The 25923-nt window shown below is 42.3% G+C and overlaps 1 protein-coding gene across 6 annotated transcripts in view; it reads right to left on the bottom strand.

The window, feature by feature from the left end:
* The window catches only part of ZCCHC2 (zinc finger CCHC-type containing 2), a 42906-nt gene extending 17701 nt beyond the window's left edge, over positions 1–25205 (bottom strand). For 4 of the 6 annotated variants that reach the window (XM_054191372.1, XM_054191375.1, XM_054191376.1 and 1 more), the window contains exons 1-5: positions 24108–25205; positions 10780–10891; positions 7342–7418; positions 4809–4880; positions 1490–1602 (exon numbers count right to left, since the gene is read on the bottom strand). In XM_054191372.1, the coding sequence (XP_054047347.1) occupies positions 1490–1602; positions 4809–4880; positions 7342–7418; positions 10780–10891; positions 24108–25040 (1307 nt within the window). In that variant the 5' untranslated portion in view covers positions 25041–25205. The remainder of the gene's footprint in view (positions 1–1489; positions 1603–4808; positions 4881–7341; positions 7419–10779; positions 10892–24107) is intronic. The other 2 variants (XM_054191378.1, XM_054191379.1) reach the window with 1 other exon arrangement.
* Between the last annotated feature and the right edge of the window lie 718 nt (positions 25206–25923).

The raw sequence follows: 25923 nt of genomic DNA, 5'->3' as shown, positions 1-25923 counted from the left end.
AAGCCACTATTTGCGTTTCATAATTATCTCCAAGAGCGAAGGGTGGGATTCTCAATACTGCCCTGCACTAGTTTGAGTCTGTTCCCAGGAGGTCAGTAACAACTTCTACTAGCTTCAGATACAAAAATAGGCCGAGAATGAATGGTTTTCACATCCCGCACCAAGTTTTCAGTTATTGCTTGCCAGGAAGCACTATTCAGTTCTATTTTTTTGGAGGCAGGGCAGGTGGGAGCAATTTTGGGCAACTGGACACATACTTAAGAGCCCCAAAGAAACATGTATTTATGCTAAACTGATACTGTCAGAAAACTAAATTTGTATACAGTAATGTTATTATCACATGATTATTCACACAGCATTCCAGTATAGTCACAACTTAGCTTGCAAACTGTAATTATATTTCCATACTACAACACGGTTGGATATGTTTAAAGGTTATCCTCAAACTCATCTCTTGGGTTTTTAATTACTCTGCAGTGAGGCTTCAAAACCTTTCTGTATTACAGATATGTTCTCTTCAGTCAACCTCTATTTAACAAGTTTATTAATTTAAAACCAAAATGCTTATTAGCCAAAAATTGTTCACATAGATTTAGTTTTTGGCTTGACAACCAGGCCAATAAAGACAGAAAAATAATATTACAGATCAAAATAAAAGAAAATTGGGGAAGTTGAGGCAGACAGCAGCTCCATATCTTCTATAGCTAAACTATTAAGACAAAACCCAAGGATCTGATACGCTTGGACCTGCAGTATATTCTGAGCAGGAGCTTGAAAAGCTGCGTCTGACTCTTCAACAAGTACCCCAGCTCAAGAGACACTACCTAACCTGATGAATAATTTAAGTTGTTTTGAACAAGACTGAACAACCCTGACAGGAAAGAACAAACGTAACAAGATACCTGTAACAAACAAAAAGAACAGGGAGGCCCACCCTAATCCACATTGCTCTTCCGAGTTACAGGATTTGACCAACATGTCCCACATCCCAGCAAGCACCCTCATCGCTACGTAGTAGGTTATGAGGTATTGGCCATTTTCTTACAAATGTGTGAGCTACATTTAATTTTATATACGTGCTTCACTATTACTGTTTATTCTTTTCCAAATTCTGTTATGTCTCTCACTCTATCCCGTCATAAAATTAGAACATAAGTGCTCTGAGTTACTGTTTCTAATATTTCTAAATATACCCTTGTCTAACAGAGGTAAGACCCTCACTGAAGTGCCAATCTTTGCTATATAATGCTGCTCAGGAAAAACGTTTTCATAATTGTAATCCATTAAATTTTAATAAGAGTCTCAATTTCAAGAAAAAAAAAAAAAAAAAAGAGTTAAGGGTATCTATTTCATCACTGCCTTCCCATTTTCTTTACAAACCATGTTTAGGCAGCAGAATTTCCACTGTCCCTGTATGTCATCCAGTTTAATTCAATCACTTTTCAGGTGACGCACTTTAAGTTATTTGCTAAAATATTAAAATATTTACCTGATTATTGGCTCAAGATCAGCATGCCTTCGTTCTTCCCTCTTCTGAAACCCCTGATTTAGTGCTCTTAAAATAGTCTTGTCAAATGCTTCAGAAGACAGTTCCTTTGGGAGCTGAGAAAAAGGTTAATGTTAAAAAATGAGTAGTTAGTTGACATTTTAAAGGCTATATTTATATTTGTTCACCATCAGTCTTTATATCTTTTCATATCACCAAGAAACCCTACCGTTCCAGTTTGAGTAAGTTAATATACAGACTAAAGGTACAAATCATCGTAACTTAGTTTTGCTACAGAAACACTTTGATAGAAGGCCTCATATCAAATTCAAGTGTAAAACCATTTAAAGCTCTATTTGGAAGAACTACGTTCAGAAATTTACCAATGCTATGTTCTTTTCCAGAGAAATTTACAGCCTTTTTTGATTTATTTCTTTAAATCTTTCACACACAGAAAGAAGGTCTGAAAACAACATTAAAAAAATTACCAGGGATGACTGAATGCACTCTACTCAGTATCATTGGTTCGCTAGATTAAATTATTTCAAAGAAACAGGAGAAGAAAGGAGACTGCTTCAGTTATATAAAACAACAGACTGGGCAATATTGAGATTAATCAATAGCAATTCCTTCTCCAGTTGCTATTAACACTGAAGCTTCTTATGAAAATTCATTATAACTGTTTCCAATGCTACTATTACAAAGTGAGGTCTTCTGATGTTCTAGTTCAGAAGGCAAAATTCTTGCATCTAGAGAGCATGTCTATTTTAAATGAAAAATATTCCCTAGAACAAAGATTTTTCATATTTACCACTTCCAAAATAATGTACTTAAGTACATGAAAGCTGATCAAATTCATTAACTTATATTAAAAAAAACTTTTAATTTTGTGGCAATTAAAAATAAACTGCCATAGCAAAAATGCTTCTTCCTAAAGTTAAAAGCTATCGCTAATCTGGTTAACATCTGTCATCAGCTATGATCAACAGCACTAAGCAATTTACACTACAGCAGCATCCTCCTTTTGCATATCTGGCATACACCCAATCCAGAGTGCCAGCTGGATATTACATCCTGCTAGTGGTACAACAGCAACGCACTAAGTAATTCTTTCACTGAATGAACTGCTAGTAATAGAGAGACACTATGTCTAATGTAAATAATTGCTCAGTAACATATGTTAAAGGAACTTCTGGAATCCAGACAGATAGGTGCTGTTACAGTATTAGATTAGTACAGTGCTATAGCACCTGAAGCGTATTAGATGTAAAATGAGAAATAACTGCTGAAAGCAGCTGTTCTTAACTGACCCCTTTGGCTTTACTATGCGCTATTGAGGAACTCTGACTGAAGAATTAGCCAGTATTAACCAAAAGGTACCAAAAAGTTACTGCAGAGGCATGGAGATGAGCAAACCTCCTGTCCTGGTGTTTTGTATTTAAATTTGTCTCTGGAAACAGACAGAACTTTTTTTTTCTTTAAAAACTTCATTAAAAGGAACTAAATTCCTTCTGTAGCTAAAGATTTAGTTATTCAAGCCCAAGATTAGGTGTCTAACTTAACTTCAGGTAATGAGACAGCCTTGTTACTTACAAGCTTATTAATTCTACCACATATTTGGGTAATTTCCAACACACAAAGAACATTTTATGCTTATCACCAAAGAAAAAGTGTTCTTTATATTTAAAGCATCCAAGTTATCCCATTTGCTACCTTAGTTTTTCCCACCAATACTTCTATTCTGAAACAATTTTTACAGTTATCTTACTTCTATCACCCATAACCTTGGAATTTCCTATCATGTATTTTGACCATTCTTTTCTGTCCCTAGGAAATAGAGCGTACTACTTAACAATGCCATGCAAGACTGGAAATAAGAATAACAAAAAGCCAAAATGCAAGTGCATATGAACTGGACAGCATGCGTACTTCTACGGTGCTTTTTAAAGCAAGGTCTAAGTTTTATTCTGCTCTAACAGTTCTCTCTTTCTTCTATACTTATGGTTACCAAATCAACACAAACCAAATATGTTTTTCAGCTGCGCGCATTCTCCACAGAACACCTCAGTCAGCTCACAGCAGCCTGTGGTTGTTTTCCTCTTGTCCTGCCATCTTCATTATATCTAGACTCTGCTGGAGCAGTCAAGCCAGCACATGGAACACTCCACGTCTGAAGAGCTGCTGTCAAACTGGACAGCTCTGCAACATTTTGAACATGCACTTGAACGCTCATCCCAGAGCTGCATGGGATCTTGTACGACAGTCCTGCTTTTAAAGTTCTCTTCAGGAACAGATGCATGGACCCTATATGGTGTGCAACACCCCATCCACAACCAGACATGCCATCCATAATTCAAATCCTCACAAATCAAGGTCTGGGAACTCTTGGAACTAGATACTCCAACTAGATTAAAGCAGCAGTGAATACTCTCTGCTTATTTCTACAGCTCTGGAAAACATAATGTTGATAATTGAAACGGTGCACAAGACAATGACCTTTGTACAGTAACTGACTTTCCACTTGCAATTAACACTGCAGTTGAGAACAGCAGATGCTATCAAAACATGCCCAAAACAGATCTGTCATTAACGCCCTGAACAGTGAGGAATTTAAATACAGAATTTTCCAGAATAGGTGAAACCCAAAATACTAGACACTGGCAATGAAAAACACAGTTCGAGGGTCTACAGATGGTCTCACGGAGTCTACATGTGGCCTACGCACACAAATGCATTCCCTGCTTGGGGCCGGGGACGAGAACAACTTAGAGAACTTTTACTTTTTTCACGCATGCACACGCATGCACAAATAGTTGCCAGATTTTCCTCAAATTTAACTCCTTGCAACAGTGAATAAGCTTGTCTTTGTTCTACTGAAGAATACAACATTAAGAACTATTATGCTTATGATTCTGCCTCATTAATTAAAACCAACAAATGACACTCTCTAAGGTCATTCTATGAGGGACACCAATAAACAAATGAGCAGTGCTTGTACCTATACATTAACTCCGTAGGGAATATTAAAAACTCATCTGGTAGTTTTACGGTAGTTCAATTAAAACTGTAAGTGCAATTTCAGATGAGACAAATGATCTCCTCCTGGGAAACTCCCCAAACATTCTGTTGAGCTTCTTCACGTGTCAGGCTGATCCACCACAATATAGATGGTTTAAACGGTTAATACAATTGTGGAAAGTACAAAAATCTGGTAGGACACTTTTATTTCTGTAATTACACCCCAGAAATCACAGCTCTCATAGACTACGTCTGAAATTGTAAACCTGATGTGTAAACACTACTTTTATATTTCAATACTTACTTTTAGCAGGAATTCCTGAAGCTCCTGGTGTGTTTTTGTTACACATGTTACCGAAAGATCGGACCAGATTACCTAGTAAGGAAGGAAAAGAGAATGAGGAAAGTTTGTTTTTCCAAATATCATATCAGTTAGCTGATCTTAACATTTCCATAAGTCTGACGATCTCAGTGTAAGAGTTAACACTTGCAGATAAGTAAACACCAGGCAAAACAGGGATAACGGTGTACCTTTTCAAAGACTTGTGGTTAAAGGAAGTATGAACAAATTCAGGTGAATGCAATGAAGTCCCTGAAGATTACTGACTTATTAACTCAGAAAGAAGCCAGGCAGAAGGCTCTGTAATTACAGGGCTTGTATCAAACAGACATCATTAACTGCAAAAACCAGGTACCAGAAAAAAGGACTGTAGGTCAGATATAGTGGATTAAGCTCTCGCTGCCATTATCATGAGTCAAAACAAAAAGGAAAAAAAAAACCTATCTTTGTTTATATTACCTATAAAATAATTTTATCCGCCTCAGGCTTGAATCTTACATGGTCGTATAGAAGTTGTTGTAGGGTACAATTCACAAAAAGTATCGCAAGTTACTGAAGAAGTTTCTCAAGAATCAGAGAGCATTTTGGTATATGCTTGTATAAAGTTTCAGCAGCTTACTGTTCTGACACAACATGCAAGTAGTAAAACAGCACCTTCACATGCATATTTTGAGAAAAAAAAAGAAGTAAGCTTGGTTAGATGAGTGCTGCCTGACTTTAAGCCCACTTCTGGTCTTAAGATTCCCATTACGTGCATGGGAAGATTCTGTGTAATGGGAGTGGAGATGGCAATTATAAACATTCATTTACTCCCAAGAGTCAATAGAATAACGTCAACGATCACCTACCTTCAACTTAATCCCCAGAAATGCCTACTACTCTTTGTGCCCCAGTTGGGAAGCCATGACTGTAATTGCTGTTATAACCTTAAAAAAGCAGTGTCTGGCAAGCACAAAATAATCTGCAGTGAGGAGCACAGTATATACCTGCACAGATGAGGAGAGGAAACTCTTTCCTAAAAGAACTGAGGTGGAGGAGTTTCAAGCTTACTCAAATACTTCCCAGAATATCTCCACATTCCCCCTTTAACAAAGAAATTCAAAACCACTGTCAAATCTGTCTACATGCTGAATTTTTAAAATAATTTTATTACTTTAAATATTAATAATCCATATGGGCATTCCATACAAACCTCTCCTACCTACTATTGTATTTTACCTAGTACTCAGTTCACAGACTATTCGGACAAAAGATCTATGACAAGGTTGAAATACTTGGGCGAGTTAACCTTTAAGACTTCAAATGCTAAATTCTACTTTACTGTCCTCACCCAAAGAAGGGTGTGGAATTTTTTTACAAATTTCACCTTCAGACATGATCAACAATAAGGTATCTGTTGCCACTACTTTACTTCAAAACCAAAAATGGTATACACATCAATTTAACTCTAATTTTAAGCTTCTAGTAATAACAGAAAAGAAAAAAACCCTGTAATTCACATCTATTTAGGGACTACAATATCAAATTTGGGGATCAACACACCAGTTTTCAGCTTAAAATGTTAGTTTTTTTAGGTTTGCCTCTTCAAAGAGCTGCCATTACTCATGTAACATGGCTAGTTATAATGTTTGATCTAAAACATTCTTTTGTTTTGGGAAAAAAAAAAAAAAAAGGTTAAATGTAACTCCATGTTCAAATCTAGTATACTACCAGACTCACATCTACTGGCCAAACGACTCAATGTTAGTCAGTCCCTGCTAAGAAAATTACTACTTTGACTCAAGTAGAACATCACCACCAATGGCCTTAGCAGCTATTATTTAACACCTACAGCCTTTAATACCAGACCTCAATACCAAAAGTTTCTCTTCCAAAGTAGTAAGAAGCAGTGTTTCAGGTTTTGATTAAAATTGACTCACATAATTGTTCTAAATGTTGCCTCTGGCTATTACAATACATGAAGACTATACTACTTCGGCCTTCAAGTTTGTTGACATTTTTTAGCTTGTTTGTTTTTACCTTAACAAATAAACTCCAAAGCAAACAAACAAACCAACCCCCAGTCTTGTCAAAAACCACAGGAGCCATCCTCTTATGCTAAACATTCATGAAAGAGACCTAAGATGACCATATGACTCGAAGCAATACAAAGCTGCAGAGACAAGAACTGCACTCCTATGCAACTTCAACAATCAACTAGTTTTAGAATTCTTTGTAATGCTTACCTCAAATTAGCAAAAGGCAAGTTTCCTGAAGTGATGTCACACACCTGGCTACAGCTGGTGTTTTACACCTTCCCACCTTATGTCCACAATTACATAAAACACCTAATCTGCACACAGAATCCAAGGTAACTACAGGATAATTCCAAGAATCTCTGAAGACCCCATGTAATTCAAAACTGCCTTCCGAGCAGGTATTTGAAACAAGCTGTATCTACAATACATAGATATGATGAAGACAATTACTTTAATATTCTGGAGGTTTATTTACTTACTTTGAACGTGTACTCCAAATGTTTATCAGCCCTTTTTCTTGGTACTCCTTTCAGGGTTATCTTCTCAATGTGTACAGCTGAAAGAAAAATACCTTATTGTACATGCCAAAATTACAGTCTGAAAGTCTGTCTACTTACCTAGGCACTCTGAGAACCACTTTATGCTATTTACTGACTCATACAACCCCACTCTTTCTCAGATGCTATTTTACTATAACAAACTGCAGGGGGCAGGTGGAGCATTGTTCTCTACTAAGTATTTCTCTGGCCTGACCACAGCCCCTTCATTGCAGATCATGGGAATCTGTGCATTACCCAAGAGTTTATTTAGACTGAAAGTCACATAAATACCACAATATAACCACTATAAGTGAAAAGACAATGAAAGGAAATCAAATTGCATCTTTACTCCAAGAAGTAACAAGCGCTGATAAAAGCCAGTGAAAGTGCCTTCCACATCCACGTTTCTGAAACATCAAGTAGTAATGAGAGCAAACTAAGGCAGAACCACCACATTTCTGAAAGGCACTTAGGTGGAAGGAAACACTTGGGGAATGCCTGAAGGAGACAGAAATTAGTGTTAGCAAACAGAAAATGAAGAGGAGAGGTAGAAAGCTATTACAATCGTACTGTATCATTAGATTGAACTGAAAAGGAAGGGGGGTACTTTGAAGTACTTGCTACTTTAACATTCCTTCCCCATAGTCTACTGTATTCAGGAATAGGCAAGTTCTGGATGTGACTTGGTAAGAAGCAGCACCCTATGGCTATCAGGGAGCTATCATGGAGGACATGTAACATTGTTCAGGTAATACTTGATATAAAAATTCCTCATGTAGCCGAGATGGGCTTTTCACTTTTCCTGCTACGCTGGCCAAAGAATTCAACAGAATTTTAGTCCTTTACAAGCATGAGCACATCTTTACATGTAAAAAATTGTATTTGAAGAAGAGTTTGACCAGCCCTACACCATCAATGCTTCCTTTCAATGCTTTTAAAACTTTTTCTTTTATGAGGGGAGGTGAAAGGAGGGTGATGTTACCAGGTAACATTTTCCTTTCAATTTTTAACTGCATGTTTACATGGGATATACTGGGAACTAGGCATAAAAATAAAAACAAACAAAAAAATTCAAAAATCAACCTCCTACAAGTGTATGCTACAAAGCTTATTCTTGGAGATTAGGTAATTGCCATTTCATCTAACTTAGCATCTTTAATGAATTTTGTTAAAGTTACAATTAAAGTATCAGCCCGATCAAACATGCCTGTTCTAAGAGAACTAAATATTAGTAATTTCCTTAAAGGAATAATAAGCCTGCATATAAGTCTAGCGATAGTGTTAAAGCTTCCAAATCTTTTAATAGAAAGACTGACAAATACTGAGTGTGCTGGTGTACGCTGGCTGTAACCCTCTACCTGGGAGCTAGAGCACTAGATGATAGCTTCATTTTTATCAGTTAATGAAGATTAATTATTACAAAGCAAAGAAATCTGAGATGCACTAATGAAGCCAGACAATAACATACATCTATATCCTGCAAAAAGCCAAATGTTTGGTGACCTTAATTTTTACCATTCTGGTATAGATAAAAGCACTGATAGAAAAAGGCCTATGGCATAACATGAGTTTTGGTGCAGTAAAGTTTCCTAATGGCCAATGTTAAAATTGATACCATCAGCTGAATTGATATTCATAAGTTAATTAAAAAGTTGATTCCCATGACTGGAACTGAGAATAGTGGTTTAAATTGCATTTCACTATATGCATATATTTAGCGTACATGATTCTGGAAACTAACACCATTAACATTCACAGACAAGCTTCTTTTCTAACAACATTGTGTTTATTTTAATCTATGGAATGTTCTCAGTGATAAATATATATATGTCCTCAAGTATAAAGAAATTTTATTATACAATGCAGCACTTTCAGCTTCCTTAACTTCTTTTTGCTGCTGTTGCATGCTTCATCATAATAAGTGATATGTCAGGTAATGACAGTGTTATTGCTGCATAGGTTTAGTTCCACAGTTTCAACAGACTGCTTTAAAATTCTGTTTCCACAATCATGTTTTAAATATTCTAAATTGCTAGACAAAGAAGAAATGTTTGAATACACAAGCCAATGAGGTGTATTACATCTCCACAATTATTGTGGACACAACACATGCATTCAGGACAATTCAGTCAAGCATGTATACGTACATGCCACTGTTTACATTGTAAATATAAATTGAGATTTCTAAAAATCATATTCATCACAGCTGAGAATACAAAACCCCCATGTTTTATTACCAGTGCTATTTCTAACCCAGTAAGGAGACTTCTGTAGTGGGGACCCCCTTTCTATCACATACCTATATAGCAAATATCACAAAATGATTCTGATCCTTCACTGTAGTCTCTAACTATGATAAAAGAATGCTGCGAAGTATTTAAGCTCTTCGCTAGATGCAATTGTACAACTTTTCTGTGCATCTGTTACTTAATTCAAGTGTTGCTAAAGAAAGTCTCCCTTTTGTGTTTCTAATTTGTGAATATGAACACTTCGAAGTCTGTAAAAGGATTTGAAATAGGTTTGTTGTCTGTAATCTGCTATAATCTTTCTCTGTGTTTTTTTGCAAGGAATTAAAACTCTCAAATTGCCTGTCTTCAAAGTGTAATTAAATCTCCACAGAAGAGACAAAGGGACATTTATGAGGACAAAGGGAATAGCAATAGTTTTCCCAGATTGCCAGCTCTTCACTATCTGCAGGATAGCATAGACTAATTTTGAGTAGACAAGAGATTCGCTAATCTTGTTGGAGAATAAAGGGTAAAAATAAATCTGTTTTCAATAATGCTCAGTTCTTCAAAGAGAAGAAACTGTGCTGGCAATTGCTCAGAAGAATTCTGTTTACGCTCTGAAGCCTTGTTCTCATTCTCCCCAACAGAGCCAAAAGAATACTTACTTCTAGGGAAAGCCTTCCACTTCTCCAAACTACCACTTCTATAAAACCTCCTAATATGTGCTTTTTCTTTCTTTGTTTGTTTTTTAAGATTAATCAAATACAACTGAATCAAGTAGCAAAAGCCATCCACTGTTTCACAGTATCTTCATGCTTAGTTTTGCTTCAAAAATATGAATGCCATTAATACAATTGCATTAATTTTTCTTGTTTTCTCCTAAATCCCACCTCCTTTTTCAAGAGGAACCCCATTTGCAATCAATTTTGGTGCATGCAGTCACTAGCAGTTAGCAGCTAACAAGAAGGGCAACTTGTTATAATAAAGAAAAGACCAAGTAGGCAGCAGAGAAGCTATTATACTTACCAACCAATGTGGTTGCTCATTCGGATGAACAGCGAGACAGAGCAAGATTTCTACAATTCCAGTCAGAGTTTAGCATTCAAAAAAGCCTTAAAACGTTCCTCAAAAGAAACCTCAGACAACATACCTTCTCGCTGAGGTCTATGGGAAGCCATTGGTAGTCCATCATGAGGTGCTGTGGTTCGTTCTAGCAAACTGGTCTCATTACTTGACATGCAGTCACTATGGGAAAAGTCATTCTAAAACGAGAAGGAAAAAAACAGAAGTGTCTTAATAGAATGTATTATTATCAAAGCTTGTTCTAAGCAGCAAAAATTACCAAAAAAAAAGTTCCTTATTTGGCATCCTACAGGAGAAAAACCTGAAGCTCTTACAGTGGCAAAAAGGTGGTCATTAGCCAAGTCAGTTCTTACTTTTTTATTTATTAAATGTCAACTATAACCTGTAATGTTTCACTGACCTTATTCTAAAAACAAAACAGGGCGGGGGACAGATTCACGTGCCTTTAGGGTATCTCAAGCTGGACAATTCAAGATCATTAGCTCAGAACTTCAGTGCTAACTTACTGTTAGTATGAACTCTTTTAATTACTAACCTGCAAAGTCATCTACTCACTATGCTCTACATATATTCCCCTCAATTATTCATGCCCTGTATCTTCAGCCTGCCACCTCTTCTATACAGGAAATCATGAACAACTGTTTGGACAGTCTATCAGGACATATGGTCCTAACAGCTAAACCCATGCACCTCTTACTAATATTAACTAAACATTCAGAATGCAAACTAACACCCTCTCTTCCTCATAGAGAACAGGACAGACTGAAAGCTCATCTCCCCCAACAATTGCAGACTTCAAGATTATATGGCAAGAATTACTACTCGTTTAATACAGTACATAAGGAGGGACAGAACAAGAAGTTGAGGTGCTTGAGTGTACCAAAAGAAAAGCAACGAAGCTGGTGAAAGGTCTCGAGAACAAGTCCCATGAAAAGCAGTTGAGGGAACTGGGGTTATTTAGTCTGGAAAAAAGGAGGCTGAGGTGAGACCTTGTCGCTCTCTATAACCACCTGAAAGGAGGTTGTAGTGAGGTGGGTGTCAGTTACTTCTCCCAAGTAACAAGCGATAGGACACGAGGAAATGGCCTCAAGTTGCACCAGGGGAGTTTTAGGATGGGTATTAGGACAAATTTCTTCACCCAAAGGGTTGTCAAGCATTGGAACAGGCTGCCCAGGGAACTGGTGGAGTCCCCATCCCTGGAGGTATTTAAAAGACCTGTAGATGTGGTGCTTAGGGACATGGTTTAGTGGTGGACTTCGCAGCATTAGGTTTATGATTGGACTCAATGATCTAAAAGGTCTTTTCCAATCTAAACAATTCTATGAAATCATACAAGACAGAAGACATGTACAAATAAGTAAGAGAAGAAAGAACAAACCAGGCTAACAATGATGAACTACAGAAAAGTATTAGATGAGCATGGACTACAAGTGGCTTCTCTAGGGAATCATGAGCCTACATAATTTTTCCCAAATTAAGATAATACATTAATGTATCAACCTACATGTTATCCAATGACCAGGTCTTGTTAAAAAAAAACAACTGACCAACCAAGGTAAAATTCAGAAATGTTTTAAAATGTCCAATTACTTCAGATGCAACTGGTTTTGTCAGTTGACCAGTTTAATTCCATGTTTCAAGGAAATGACACATTGCCTTAAAAAGATACATCCACAAAGAACTAGGAAATACTGGAAGTTACTAGCGAGTTTCTGGATTAATCTATTTTAAGCGAGGCTCCTCTGTCTGTAACTAGTAGTGTAACATATGAGCTTAGCAAGTACCACCAATATGCCATCAATATGCAAATACCACATTGATGGTAGTGGCAGGAGCTCAGAGGGAAAGAGAAGGTAGCTCTCTGTTTAGACAGAACAAATCAACCAAATACCGTTTTTCATTTAGCACTGGAAGCTAAAACAGAGGGTAGGTTTCTTGGGAAAGCTTTCAAAAGAAGCAAGTTAAATAGAGGACATTCAACGCAATGCAGATATTTAGCAAATGGTCTGCATGAAAACTACAAGGTAAATAGGTATCTATCTTAGTAGTAGCTCTATAAAACAAATAGAATTCCTGGGAGAAATGTATACTTTCCAGAGTAGATGTATGTTGAAAGTTCAAAGCCTGTTCCTCTCATTAAGGATGAAGAACATTGCTCTACCGAAATACCTTCATAAAAGATGGATAAAGAAAAAACTTAAATCTTCAGACAGTTTAAATATGGGACACATAAGATTCTGGGAATAAGTGACAGAATATACGTGAGAATTTTTGTCCCTGAAGGACTTGTGCAACATAATGGGACAAAGACTAATTACCTTGTTTGGTACAGAGGACTCCAAGACTGTCATGACAGGCAGAACAGAATGAGGAAGCACAGAGGTGTCAAAAGACATTGGAATCCCCTTGCACTTTGTAACTTCTTCAATGAACAACTTCAGATTTGACAGACGTACCAACTAAAGCTTGCTTCATCTTACTAAACCACCTTTACATCACCTACAGTGTGGGTACAAACTGTGGCAATTCCAAACCATACACTCAACTCATTTAGGACCAAGTAAGTATACAGGCATCAAGCTGGCACCAAGCATACTGTTTATCTAACTTTCATCAGTCACATCGACAGCAGTACACAATTAGCAAGTGAGTATCTATGTGCCTTTAGACTGCAATACAGATGGTCTGAGGAGCTGAATGACATTTCAGCTGTTTCATCTAAGTCAGTGTACGGTTTGTATTCTACACTAAGCATCAGTAATTTCAGGTTTCAAAGCAATCAGACTTAAAATATAGAGCATGCTTTGTTTCCTCAGGATAAAACCCATACCAGCCCCTAGTCACTCAGTAAACAACCTCAGCAAACGTAACTGATCAAAACAGTATTTTATGCTTCAAACATCTAATAAATTATGAGCGCAATGTCAGACTTGGAATAAGAAAGGAAAATAGCTGTGTATCAACGAGATTGCATTTTAACAGTTTTAGCAAATTTGCAAGTTTAGTTTAATTAAAATAAAAAAATCACAAGCATTCTCCTCAAGACTCCCATTAATACTGTTTTGTTAGACATTTCATAACAACTGTGGACATAACCAAACCCAAGTACTTCACTTTTTAAGTGTTAAGTCTGGTCATGCATTATTCACCAAACTGCTGGCATTTGAGCATTAAAGTTATTCGGTTAGAACTGTGATTCATTTAAGACTGTCCATAAAAAGCACTACTACTATGATTAACTGGCTGTATCCAAACTATGTAAGCTAGCAAGTTTAGCACATATTTTGGTATGAGTGAATGTCTTCCTGACATGAAATCAAACAACTGAAGCAAGATTTTTAGTGATCAATGTCAGTTCTCTGGGAGAAGTAAGGTCTTCCTTAAACTATAGCCACATGCTTTGCCAAAAGCAACTTTGATACCTTTCTTCCACACCACATAAAGAAGATGACAGACATTTGGATTAACTCTGACAGGGGCTCTCAAACTATTCAATTTGCTTTACTTTTCTAAGATGTCTTTTTCCACCTCTGAAAACACGACTGTAAGAGCTGAAGGCAGTGCTTCATTCATTTTAAGGAACAAGCTGAGACTTCCACCTAATCAATTACCTTTTTTTAAAAATCAAAAATGGATCTAAACCCAATCAAATTTAAAGTCAGACCTTCTAATGCATTCAAGGTCAGGCTTTTTGTTTTGATTAATGGAAAAATAAGTTACAGTCTGTTCTAAAAAACAATTGCTAGTTAAGAAGTCAAAGAAATTGTGAGCAGTTTTTAGAAGAGAGGTGTGGAAATGAGATTTACTTCAAAGATGTATTCTGCTCAGCTCATGCCAAAGCAGCATTAAATATTGCTGCTACACCTCCTAGTACTAGAAAACTGCTTCTCACCTAGCACATACATCATCTTTGTAACAGTGTTCAAATATTTTTGCAGATAATTATTCTACAATGGTTACTTTTCAATCCATGGCAGCGTTCTATACCAGGCGAACTACATCCACATTTGAATTGCAAAATATTACATGGTTCAAACCTGTATTTAAACAAGTAAGTCCTCATACTGATGATTTTATAAATCATCATAATTGTAAAAAAAGTTCATAAGTTATTCACTTGAAAAATTCTTCACCTAGAAAGTTAAACCAGTAATATGTACTGCATGTATTCTGTGAATAATGGCTTTCACAATACCTAGTGGAACACAGGAGGTAGACAGTAGGGTAATCCAGGGCAGTCATAAGCTTTACCTTACTGCTTGCAAGGGTTGTTTCTGTGCCAGCTCCAGATCCTATCTTAAGCTGCATTGCAACTCTTCACATTTGGTGTTAGCTGCTTTGACAGTCCTACATCAAACACTCACAAGTAACTAAAATACAAGTCGCAGCGTCAGAGTGGACAACTCCAGCATACAAGTGACAGGAGTTCCTGTCAATGGTCATACGGTGTAGTGCTAATTGTGCTAGTCATTTCCTGTTAATGAATAAAATGTATTCACGTAACACACGCCAAGTGTAAGGTTAATTCTTGCATAAGCCTTTGTCACTGTAAGGCTTTCACATGCAAGGATTCACTGCAGCTCATAGTGCTGCTGCTAATGATTAAAATACAGTGAAGCAAGAAATGTGGGCGGCCTCAAACCAGTTGCCAGATAATTAATTTGATAATCACACAGATCTTTGTGACGGGCTAGAGGATTAACTACATTTCTCCTTGAAAGTGAAATGAGCTAAGAGAGCGCTCTAAACATTGTCTGCTCTCACAATCTAGACCAGAGTTTTGTATCCAAGACATCCTTCCTCACATGGTTGAGAGCAAGTACCATATTAAAAAAAAACACCTATCACTTGAGATGTTTCCTGGGACTGCAAAGACAAGGACCAAATGCCTGAAGTGGAGAGACATCCTGCTTGGAAGGATGTTGCTCTGTATAACTAGCGTATGTGAGCTGAGCAAATCTCAGCTAGTCTACACATGACAGATGTCCAAACTCTGTCTTCTATTAACGTAGATGGCTGATCAAAAAATGTCATGCTGGTATTGGTTTGGCAATATGTAATGAAATCTGTTATTGGATAGCCTACTAATCATCATGAGCAAGTGACTGATGCACATAAGTCTTCCAATGTTTGCATTGCACTTTCATAAAAGAAAGTGCATTCACGCATCAGCTCTGATGAGCACTAACAAGGGAAACCTGCTTACAGCAGCTGGACAGCTCGATTAGTTCTACATGCCCAAATATGAAAGCTTATTTTTCTGCAAGACTTCAGTAAATGTGCTGTTAGGGACAGCACAGTTAGCCTTGCATGCTGTGCAGATGTAAACTGGCACAGCTCATTCATTCACATACAAGTGGGAACTGGCGAACAAAACCAGATGAAAGAAGGCATCTTGGAAGAATCAAGGTCTAACTCATGACCACAAGTTATCAACTACAGCATCTGTACCTTAGAGAAATCTGAGTGATGTCAGAATAATCACTTATAGATGTGGTGCCAGTTACAAGACCAAAGCCATAATTTGCTTAAAACAATCCTTACAAGCTATGACCCTTACTGTTTCACAACTGTGATACACAGATACGTAGCTATGTAGCTAGGTTAGCACAAAGGCTAAACATCACCTCTTAAGAAGCAACAATCAGCAGAAACCACACGTGTACTTACATGCTGCTGAACCCTCTCCTGATGACAACAGCAGCAAAGAGGAAGCCTGGTACTCAAGACTGTGTGCAGTTCTATCTGCACCCTATCACCTAATTCTTACTGTTGGTTGGATGTAGGGATAGAACATTCACACCATCTTACACTTAAATGGAAATCCAGCACATGCTGGATCACTCTCAGAATCCACATTCACAAATGCAAACATACAGGGCTGCAATGCTTTAAAATCTGTTTAATGTTGACAACTGTTGATGCAACAGATCTTCTATGCAAAAAATCCACTACTGTCTTGGACAAGCTGCCAGCCAAATGCAAGATCAAGACTGAAGACAATTATCCAACTGACATTGCTGCTAAATTATGCTTCAGTTTGCAAGTTTTTGACTATGCAATGGCACTGTCTGATTGATTTGAGATGCAGACAGCTGACAAGACTAAGAACAGAATCGGCCTCAAGATCTAAGACCACAAAGATCTACCAAATGATCCTTCTTTTGGCCACAGCCACCAAACAACTTAAATGCTTCCCTGTTAGTTTATCTTTTCACAGGCAGAATCAACCTCCGGACCAGTAATGCTTATTCCACACAGAATCATAGGCTGGAGAAATGGGCTGACGGGAACCTCATGAATTTCAACAAGGAGAAGCACAGTCTTGTACCTGGGGAGGAACAACTACAGGTACCACACAAGCTGGGGTCTAACCAGCTAGAATGCAACTTTGCACAAAGGACCTATACATATAAAAATGTATATATATACATCTGAAGAGAGGGTGCAAAGCGGATGGAGCCAGACTTTTTTCAGTGACGACCAGTGACAGGACCAGAGGCAGTGGGCACAAACAGAATCACAGGAGATTCCCTCTGAACATCAGGAAACACTTTTTCATTGTGAGGGTGACCAAGCACTGGCACAGGTTGCCCAGAGAGGCTGTGGAAGTCTCCATCCTTGGAGACAGTTAAAGGCCATCTGGACATGGTCCTGGGTAACCAGCTGTAGGTGGTCCCACTTAAGGGCAAAGGTGGTGGATAAGATGACCTCCAGAGGTCCCAGCCAACCTCAGTCACTTTGTGGTTCTGTGACCAGACATAAAATCCCATAACATGCCAAATAAAAACCTGACTGGCTGAACATATGGTTCAAATGGATAATGCGCAACTGCCCCATTAACTCATATCTAGTAAGCTGGACTGCACAGAGTATGTACAGTTGCCCAAGAGTACTTTAAGGCATATTTGTTTAGTGAAACTATTTTAAGAGTTCACCTGTAAGTGGCAGCAACAAAACACTATAAGGGAGTCAGCAACCTTTTGAAAAAAGCATCAGCTGATTCAGGGAGGAAAAGCACACCATACAACACCTTCAGCAATCACTTACTGACTGACTTGTAGCACTGTGAAATCATGACAATTTTGAGACAAAGGGCATACCAACCCTTTATGCAGCATTACCAATTTCAGCTATCAAGGCCTGCGACAATCACACTTGAAGTACTAGGTGTATCAACTACAGCAATGATTTACAGTGCTGGGGGAATACCGCACATTGTGTTTGCTAGGAACACAGCACGTTCTTTCTCTAAGTCTCATCTGCACCAGAGCTTTTAACTGGACTAAAACCACAGTTTCGGTCCAACCTAGCTAGCCTGTGAGAAAGTAGAAAACTTGAAGCTAAAGCCAACAATGCAACAGTTCTGCTGTGACTGCATTGCCAGTTAGTTGCTCATCCAACACCTTTGTGTAACTTCAGTACTTTTACAATTGTCTGTTGAGTGAATAAGAAGAAAATTACTTGAATGTATTAGTTCAGACTGGTATTAAAATTATTCTTACAACGGCCTAGAGCAATGGGAAGATTTAAAAAACATTCGACCCTTAAGAATGGTTCACTGAAGTACAATTAGTACTGAGAACAGATAATGCCTTCATTACTACTTTTAACTACCAGCAGAGGGTAATATGTCATTTTTTCCAATTCTTGAACTCAAGAGGTCTAAGCAGTTTGGTTAAAAGTTTTCTTTCATGTATGGAAGTTCTGAATAACAGAAAATCTCTCTGTCATGTTCTTATCTCACTCTTCCAAGGCATTAAATCTCCTTTCACTATTAAAAGTATTTTTACTTTCTTCTCCCAAAAATGACAAGATTAAGAGGTTGAGGAAAGGCAAGAAGCGCAAGAAGCTCAGGAAGGAATGCAGTTTCCGGCCAGATCTCTGAGATTGTCCGCTGCAAGCTTCAGTCTCTGGAAGTATAAACCCTTAGACTTGGGGTATACTACAGAAATTCACCAAGTCTTGAAGGAAAATCAGACATTTTGTATTAATGGAGTTAATCGAGAATCAACTGTAGTCTTTTCTAGGGTAGCTATGGCTAGACACTGATATTGGCAAATAAATGAAGTGACAGAGATTTAAGTAGACAGAATCCTACATTTTCAGTGGTTTCATATATACAGCCACTTTGCTGCTGCTGTCTGCACGCTTTTCTGCAGCTCTTTAGAAAGAGCTGGGAGTCCTTGGTACTCCAAGCCCAGTGAGATCCTACAGCTTAACAAACGTAATCTAAGTGCAAGCATTACAAAGTCATGGGTATATTTTCAATGCTGTCAGTGTTCATTTAATATGTTGGAAAATAAACTGGCATGAAAATCAGCAAGAGGCAGATTAACCCCAGTATAAAGGGACTGGGTGAGGCTACAAACTTCTCTTGTCCTAACACCTCATATTTAGAGACAAACGACTAAAACAACTGAGAGCAGTGAAAGTTTTTACTCAGCAATTTCCTAGAGCATTAGCATGCACATTTAGACAGAAGCCTTTCATTTTAGGCATTGTCTTTTATCTAGTTGTGACTTCCTTTCCAGAAGACTTCCAGTAATGTTTCTGGAAATCCTTAACTCCTGTTTGGAGTCAGAGAAATTCCTGCTCAGAGACAAGGCTGACTGAGGGAGCCGGAATACTTTTTATTTCAGTGTGCAAAATCCGTAAAACATTTGTATTTTCCTGGAGCATACCACCATTTAAAAGATCTTAGGCAAGAGTAAAATGACATTTTTTATCTTTCTGTCTCTTGTTTAAATCAGACTCTGAAAACACACTTTTCCTTATACTCAACTCTATGACACTAAAAAGAATACACTGCAGCTTCAAAATGGGATTGCCTGTATTTTTGTTCCTACAGACAGAGCTCTTAAGATTCTAAAATTAAGTTCTACTACCTTGTTGTGCTGCCAGTCACTGAAGATCAATTATAAAAGCACTATTCTAATTTGCAGACAAAATATTCTATAAATAGAAGACTACTAAGAAAAATACTCTGTAAATAGAAACTTTCCCTTTGTTTGCAAGTAGAGATTTTTTTCTGTAAAGAATCCTCCAGCCAGCAATTATAATACTATTCAGCAAACCATTATCTCCAGGAGATTGCTTATTTCAACAGAACCTTAGTTCTATTACTGTCAAGTATGCCTGATTAAATGTTCCAGTGTCTAACGTAAGCCACATTTATTATGTTAGCACATATTCAGACCTCCTTCAGTGTTTCAGCATTCTGATCTCAGATCTTGGATAGGACTGACTTTATTGTTTATCGTGTTCTAACAGCTTTGATACTGATTAACTTATTCAACAAATATAATCAACAGAAGAATTAAGCTATGTGTTCTGTTACTTAAATCAATACATATAGTGGTATCGACAGATTCTTTGCACATTAATGCTCGTTTTATGACTACAGATGCAAATGCTGCTGATTTATTTCAACTTTAGATTCAAAGTTCATATTCTGCACAGCTTAATGTACCAATGACTTTTTTTCCAAAAGATTCATTAAAAATTATGCCTTCATTTTAAAATCTGCAAATAGTATCATGTTTCTACCTTAAGTAAAAAAAAAAAAAAGGATTTCAGAATACTTTCTTAAAGAAACAAAGTTTATGCAATTATAAAGCAATCCTTCCTCTGCCCATCCCACTCCAACAGTCTCCTACAAACTTTTGAATTCATCAGCCATTTCCAGCTATATTTGTTAAAATGTATCACTAAGAAATGTTAAGTTCTTAAAGGATCATTAAAATAAGAGACCAAAAAGAGCAGCAATCCTATTAATCCTTTGTCAAGAAGCAACTTTAAAGTGAGCTCCATCTTATCAGACAGCACAGATTCTATCCAGAAAACATAATCCAAATCATGGGAAAAAAGAAAACTGCTTTATGTTCTAGTAAATTGCCCACAAACTCTCTGTAGGTGAACCTCTCAAGTTTTGCTACTCCTTACAGATAAATGTTGCAGCTCCTTGAAAACGCAAACCAAGCCATTTTGTTAGATACGGCACATGCAGTAACACAGTCCTTGCCCTAAGGAATTCAGAATCTAAACTTGACAAATAAACTACCTGGCTCAATTCCAGGTCTGAACTCCATCACCTCTGTAGGTTGACTTCACGTCACCGCTGCTTGCCACAGATACGTGTTATTTCACGGGCCATGTGAACAACAGCTCTCCTACCATCAGAAGACATGAGCTGAGAAAGCCCGGGGGTGTGAAGGAAAGGAAGCCCGGCACTGAGCTAGCAGCCTCTCAGCGCAAAACTTCTCGTGTGGTTTATCCGCTCGATAAACCAGGCACCCCGCAGCCCCTCCCGGCACAGGCCGCGCTTGCGGCAAAGCCTTCCCGCAAAGATCCCAGGGTCTCTCCCCCCATACCCCCACTCCCTTCGGGAGAAAGGCTAAGAGCTGCCCAGCGCCAGCCCCTCGGGCCGAGCCCCGGGAACCGAAGGGACCGGCCGCGTCCCTTCCCCGTTATGCAACGGCTGGCGCCGCCCCTCCCCCGGCGGCACGGAGAGGAAACCGCCCTGCCGGCACGTGACCAGGAGCGCAGGCTCCGCCGCCGCCATCTTGAATGGGGGCGGGAAGCGGCGGCGACCATCCGTCACCGCATCCCGGCCCGGGGAGGGCTCTGGCCGAGCGGCTCGCCGCGGACCGGCCCGCTCGGCCCCAGTGGGGCGGAGGGGAACGGGGGCTGTGCCCTCACCGGGCGGGGAGGCGCCATGATCGACCCCTTGTCCCCGCAAACAAAGCGAGAGGTCACCCCACTCAGGCCGGGAGAGACCGACAGGCCCTTACGGTGTTCTGCGGGCCGGGATCCGTGCCCCCGCCACTCACTGGTTCTCCTGCCCCCGCGGAACCGGCCTGTCCCTCTTTCACGGGGGAGGAGAAAGCCTAACTCCTTCTGCCAGGTGCGGCCATTGCAAAACGTGACAGGAACCGCCCGCTGCGGGTCCTTGCCGTGCGGCCCTGAGGCGCGGCAGCAGGGCGGCCCCGGGGCGGGGGGGACACGGGCCGGGCAGGCTGCAGGGGCGCGGGGCACCGCCGCCATCAGCGGGGCGGGAGGTGAAGCCGCCGGTGCCGTACGGCTACTGCCGGCACGGCCAGGGTTGTAACCAGAGAGGAAACCCAGCCCTTCTGACCCGGGGCCAGCCGAGGAAAGATTCAAAGAGGCCTTTATGAACCGTTTCAGTTCATAAATGCACAGCCCCGAGGGCACTTAAATTTCAGAGATTAAAGGAGGCTAAGAAGCCTGCAGACACCTGACGTGATTTTAAATCAAGACCAATTTAACAGTACAGGTGCATTTTGCCAGGGAAGTCTTTAACGGTGCTACTAACTCCATTTCCATCGGTGTCTTATCTGTGAGTGTCCCACTGTCCCTGTAAACGTGCGCTGAAAATACTCATCAGAAACCCATCAATCCCTCTGTTCCCTGTCAGCCATTATTTCCCAGACGACGCTCTGCTGTATTTACAATTTAACCATTAAGAAAGGGAAAAAAATCCTACAGAAGGGATGCTGTTTCAGTCCTGTGCAGACTAGCGACTATGTGATGTGCATGTTCAGCCAAGCTCACTCTGGTCTCTCAGTGCTCCCTGAGTAAACGAAACCACCACAACTTGGAAAGCCTGCTCTTATGCCAAAGCCAGAGTGCTGCACAAACCAGACTTCAATGCCAGTTGTTGACGAGAGCCTGATCTCCTAATGCATTTGGTGGGACACACTGAGCAGCTACAACCGACGTGCCAGTTTCAGGCAGGAAGTGTGTTTCCAGTTATTAAGCACTTTAAACCCAGGGAGAACAGTGTCCAGTCTTACCACTTCCTGCAACTTGATCTTCTCCCCCTAAAGCTGGGCTTCCAGGATTCATTTTGCGATAGAGCTAGACTTGATGCAGGTTGATGAGCCAAAATAAACACTTTTTGGACTTATGCTATGAATTCATTATGATTTCAGTACCATAATATCTACCCACTAGTTTATGACCTGCCAAACGTGCTTTGGCCTTAAAATGACACAAGGATGTGTTCAACGTATTTGAAGGCTTAGAAATTCATTCCCATCTCCTCTGAGTACTCCTCAAGAGCATAGCCCATCTTTACCTCCTTTTTAGGAACCATTCCTTTCGTATAGCAAGCAATGTAAAACAGTTTTCTAGGAGTGGCTGAATTGGATAGCGCTGCAAGTAAACTTAGAAACAAAATCCAAACTCCCCAACCCTTACTGTTTTGTACCTTTTCCTGTAAAGTACCCAATGAAAACCTGATGTGTTCAGTTGAACGGCATCATAAACACCTACCTTCCAGCCCTTTCTTCCCCTTTGCGCAAGAGGCCATCTATGGACCAAAAACCGCAGAGCTCCAAGATGATGGCTTGGTTGCATATATATGGGGTAGACTGTAAAGCCAATGCTCGCCAAGAGGGCAGCAGTGAACAGCACTGGGGGACAACCTTTGTTCAAACATAGCTGCTGCACAGAAGGCTTCAGTGCTACTCACTGAAAGTCTTCATTCTCGGTGACAGCCACCTTCTAGCAACAAGTGCCACATCTGCCTTCAAGATGTGCTTTGCTGTTTCCTGACAGCCACCTATAAAAATCAGCTTTTCTCTGAACAGAAGCCCTAGTTGTGACATTTTGATTTGCTCCTTTAGTAGAGTGATTACCACCCGATCCCAAACACCTTCAGCCACCTCACTGAACGTGGCTTTTCAGAAAACCAGCCACAGAGCCACCGATCCCTGACTGCTGCCCTGATCCCTACCAAGTCCAAGCCTAAGTTGCATTTGGGGGTGGGGGTGGGTGTGGGAGTTGGGTAGCAGGTTCCATATAAAAATTATTTCAATGCATTCTATTGTTTTAAGGACCTAGAGAATGCTCTCTTAGACTGTATGGTTTCTATCTAGCATTATTATTATTTTTTACAAGTTTAGTCAAGCTGTCGCTTGTAGTTCTGCATAGCACAACTTCTCCAGTGTCCCACAGGGTACAAAGACAGCCGGTCAGGCTGTAGCGATACTCTGCACCCCGCGCTCCAGCAAGGCAGGATTCAAAAAGCAGTGCTCCAGAAAGCACGGCAGGCTAGGAAAAGAAGTCCTCCCTCCCCAACTCTACTACGTAATAGTCAGGCACTGTTACGTCACAACAAGACATTTGTACTAGACACTACAGCAGCTTGTGGGGGTGGCCGGGGCCCACACCACCCGGGGAGGGGGGGTGGGAATAGAACGAGCAATGAGGCAAGACGGGACGGGCCACGTCCTAACGTGGGGGTGGGGGGGGTCGGGGAAAGGCGAGCGGCCGCCCCCAGCTCCCAGGAAATCGGGAGGGGGTGAAGGAAGGAGGAGGGAACCGCCTGGTGAGATGGCGCGGTGGGAAGAGACCGGGACGCGGCGCTACCTGGGCTTGGTGGCGGCCGAAGCCCTCCTCTTCCTGGTCCCCACACAAGGCCCTCCGCAGCCGCTCCAGGTGCTCCCGCAGGGTGACCCGCTGGTGGAAGGAGAAGGCCGGGTGTAGCGATGCCATGGTGAAGAGCAGGAGCAGCTCCTCTTGCGCGCCGAAGCCCAGGCCCTGGGCGGGGGGGAGGCCGGCCTGCCCGTTTTCTCCAGCTCCGTCCATCACCATCACCACCTCCTCCTCCTCCTCGGCCCCCTCCTCCTCGGCAGCGCCCGCCGGGGGCCGCCGCGCCGGGCAGCTCTGCAGGATGGAGTCCACCTGGGGCAGGAGGCGGTGGAGGCGGCCGGCGGCCTCCCGGTTCTCAGAGCCCAGCAGGGCCAGGTAGACGATGAGCTTGGAGCGCACGGCCGGGTCGCGGAAGTCGCCGAGCTGCCCGGGGTCGCTCAGCCCGTTGGCCTTCGCCTCCGAGTCGCGGAGGCAGTGGTAGTCCTTGCGGGCCAGGTCTTCCAGGCAGGAGCCCAGGAACCGCAGCTCCAGCGGGTTGCACAGGTCCAGCAGCCCCACCATGAACTCCAGCCGCTGCGCCGAGCCCAGCACCAGCCCAAACCACTCGTACACCGTCTCCTTGTCGGTGCGGGCCGCCGCCGAGCCGGGCCCGCCGCCGCCCGGAGCGGTGAGCGCGGCGGGGGGGGCCGGCGGGCCAGGCCCCGGCCCTGGCCCCGGCCCCAAGCCGTGCAGCTGGCTCGGCCTCTCCAGCCCGCACCCCCTCCCCGCGGCGGCGCCCCCGCGGGCCGGCGCCCGGGGCACCTGCTGTAGCTGGAGGCGACAGTCCAGGGCACCGCCGGGCTCCTTCAGCCCCAACCCCGCGGCTGCCACCGCCTCTTCCGCCGCCGCCTTGTGGCTCGTCTGCTTCAGGGGCAGCTTCATCTTCAGCATCCTCGGCGCGGGGGGGACGCGGGCATCCGACGGGGCCCGGCTCCGGGACGGGACGGGGCCCGGCCCGGGGCGGGGGGAAGGTGCGGCGGGACGCGGCCGGGGGGCGGCGGTCAGGGGGAGCTGCTCATGCTGCCGCGGGCCCTGCCGGCGCGAGAGCAACGGTCCCGGCGTGCGCGCGCCCGCGCGCGTGGGGAGTGGGCGGGCGGGTGGGGGAAGGGCGGGCCTGGCTGGCGGCGGCGGCTCCCGCAGCGGTTCCCCCTCCCTCACCGCGCGCGCGCGCGCTTCCCCCGGCGCCCGTGCGCGCGCGCGCAGAGCCGGAGACAGCGGTCGGCGCTCGCGGACCCGGCCGTGCGCGGACTGAGCGCGAGCTCCCGGTAGGGGGTGCGCGGGGGGTTGGGGAGGGGAAAATGACGCGGGCGGGCGGAGCGCGCCTCTCCGCCTATCGGCGCCGTCTACGTCAGCGCGCTGGCGGAGCGTGCGAGGCGCCCGGGCGGGGCGGGGCTGCGAGCGGTGGGCTCCGGCCTGAGGCGGCTGCCCGGCCTCGGCCCGCGCCGGCGAACAGGGGCTAGAACAGGGATCGCCTGGGCGCACGGCGGGCACCGAGCCTCCACCCGACCTCGCTCCCTGTCGGAGCCGAGGCCTCGCCGCCGTTGTTACTGGGGAGGTGCCCTGTGGCGGGCCTGTGGAGGCGAGGTAGTGCTCGCAGGCCTGGCTCGGGCTGTCTCTCATCTCCCAAGAGCGAAAAATTGCATTAGAAACGTAAAAGCCTGTAGCAGCTTGACCCCGGGCTGCGCGGGGTGGTGGGTCGGTGTCAGCAGGGCCTGGCTGCCGGTGTAGCCCCACGCTGGCCTAATGAACCCAACTGGGAACGGCTCAGCAGCTC

This window comes from Rissa tridactyla, chromosome 2 (genome assembly GCF_028500815.1).
Source record: "Rissa tridactyla isolate bRisTri1 chromosome 2, bRisTri1.patW.cur.20221130, whole genome shotgun sequence".
In the NCBI taxonomy this organism is placed as follows: Eukaryota; Metazoa; Chordata; class Aves; order Charadriiformes; family Laridae; genus Rissa; species Rissa tridactyla.
Note: the sequence above shows the minus strand (reverse complement) of the source record. Positions and strands in the feature narration are given on the sequence as shown.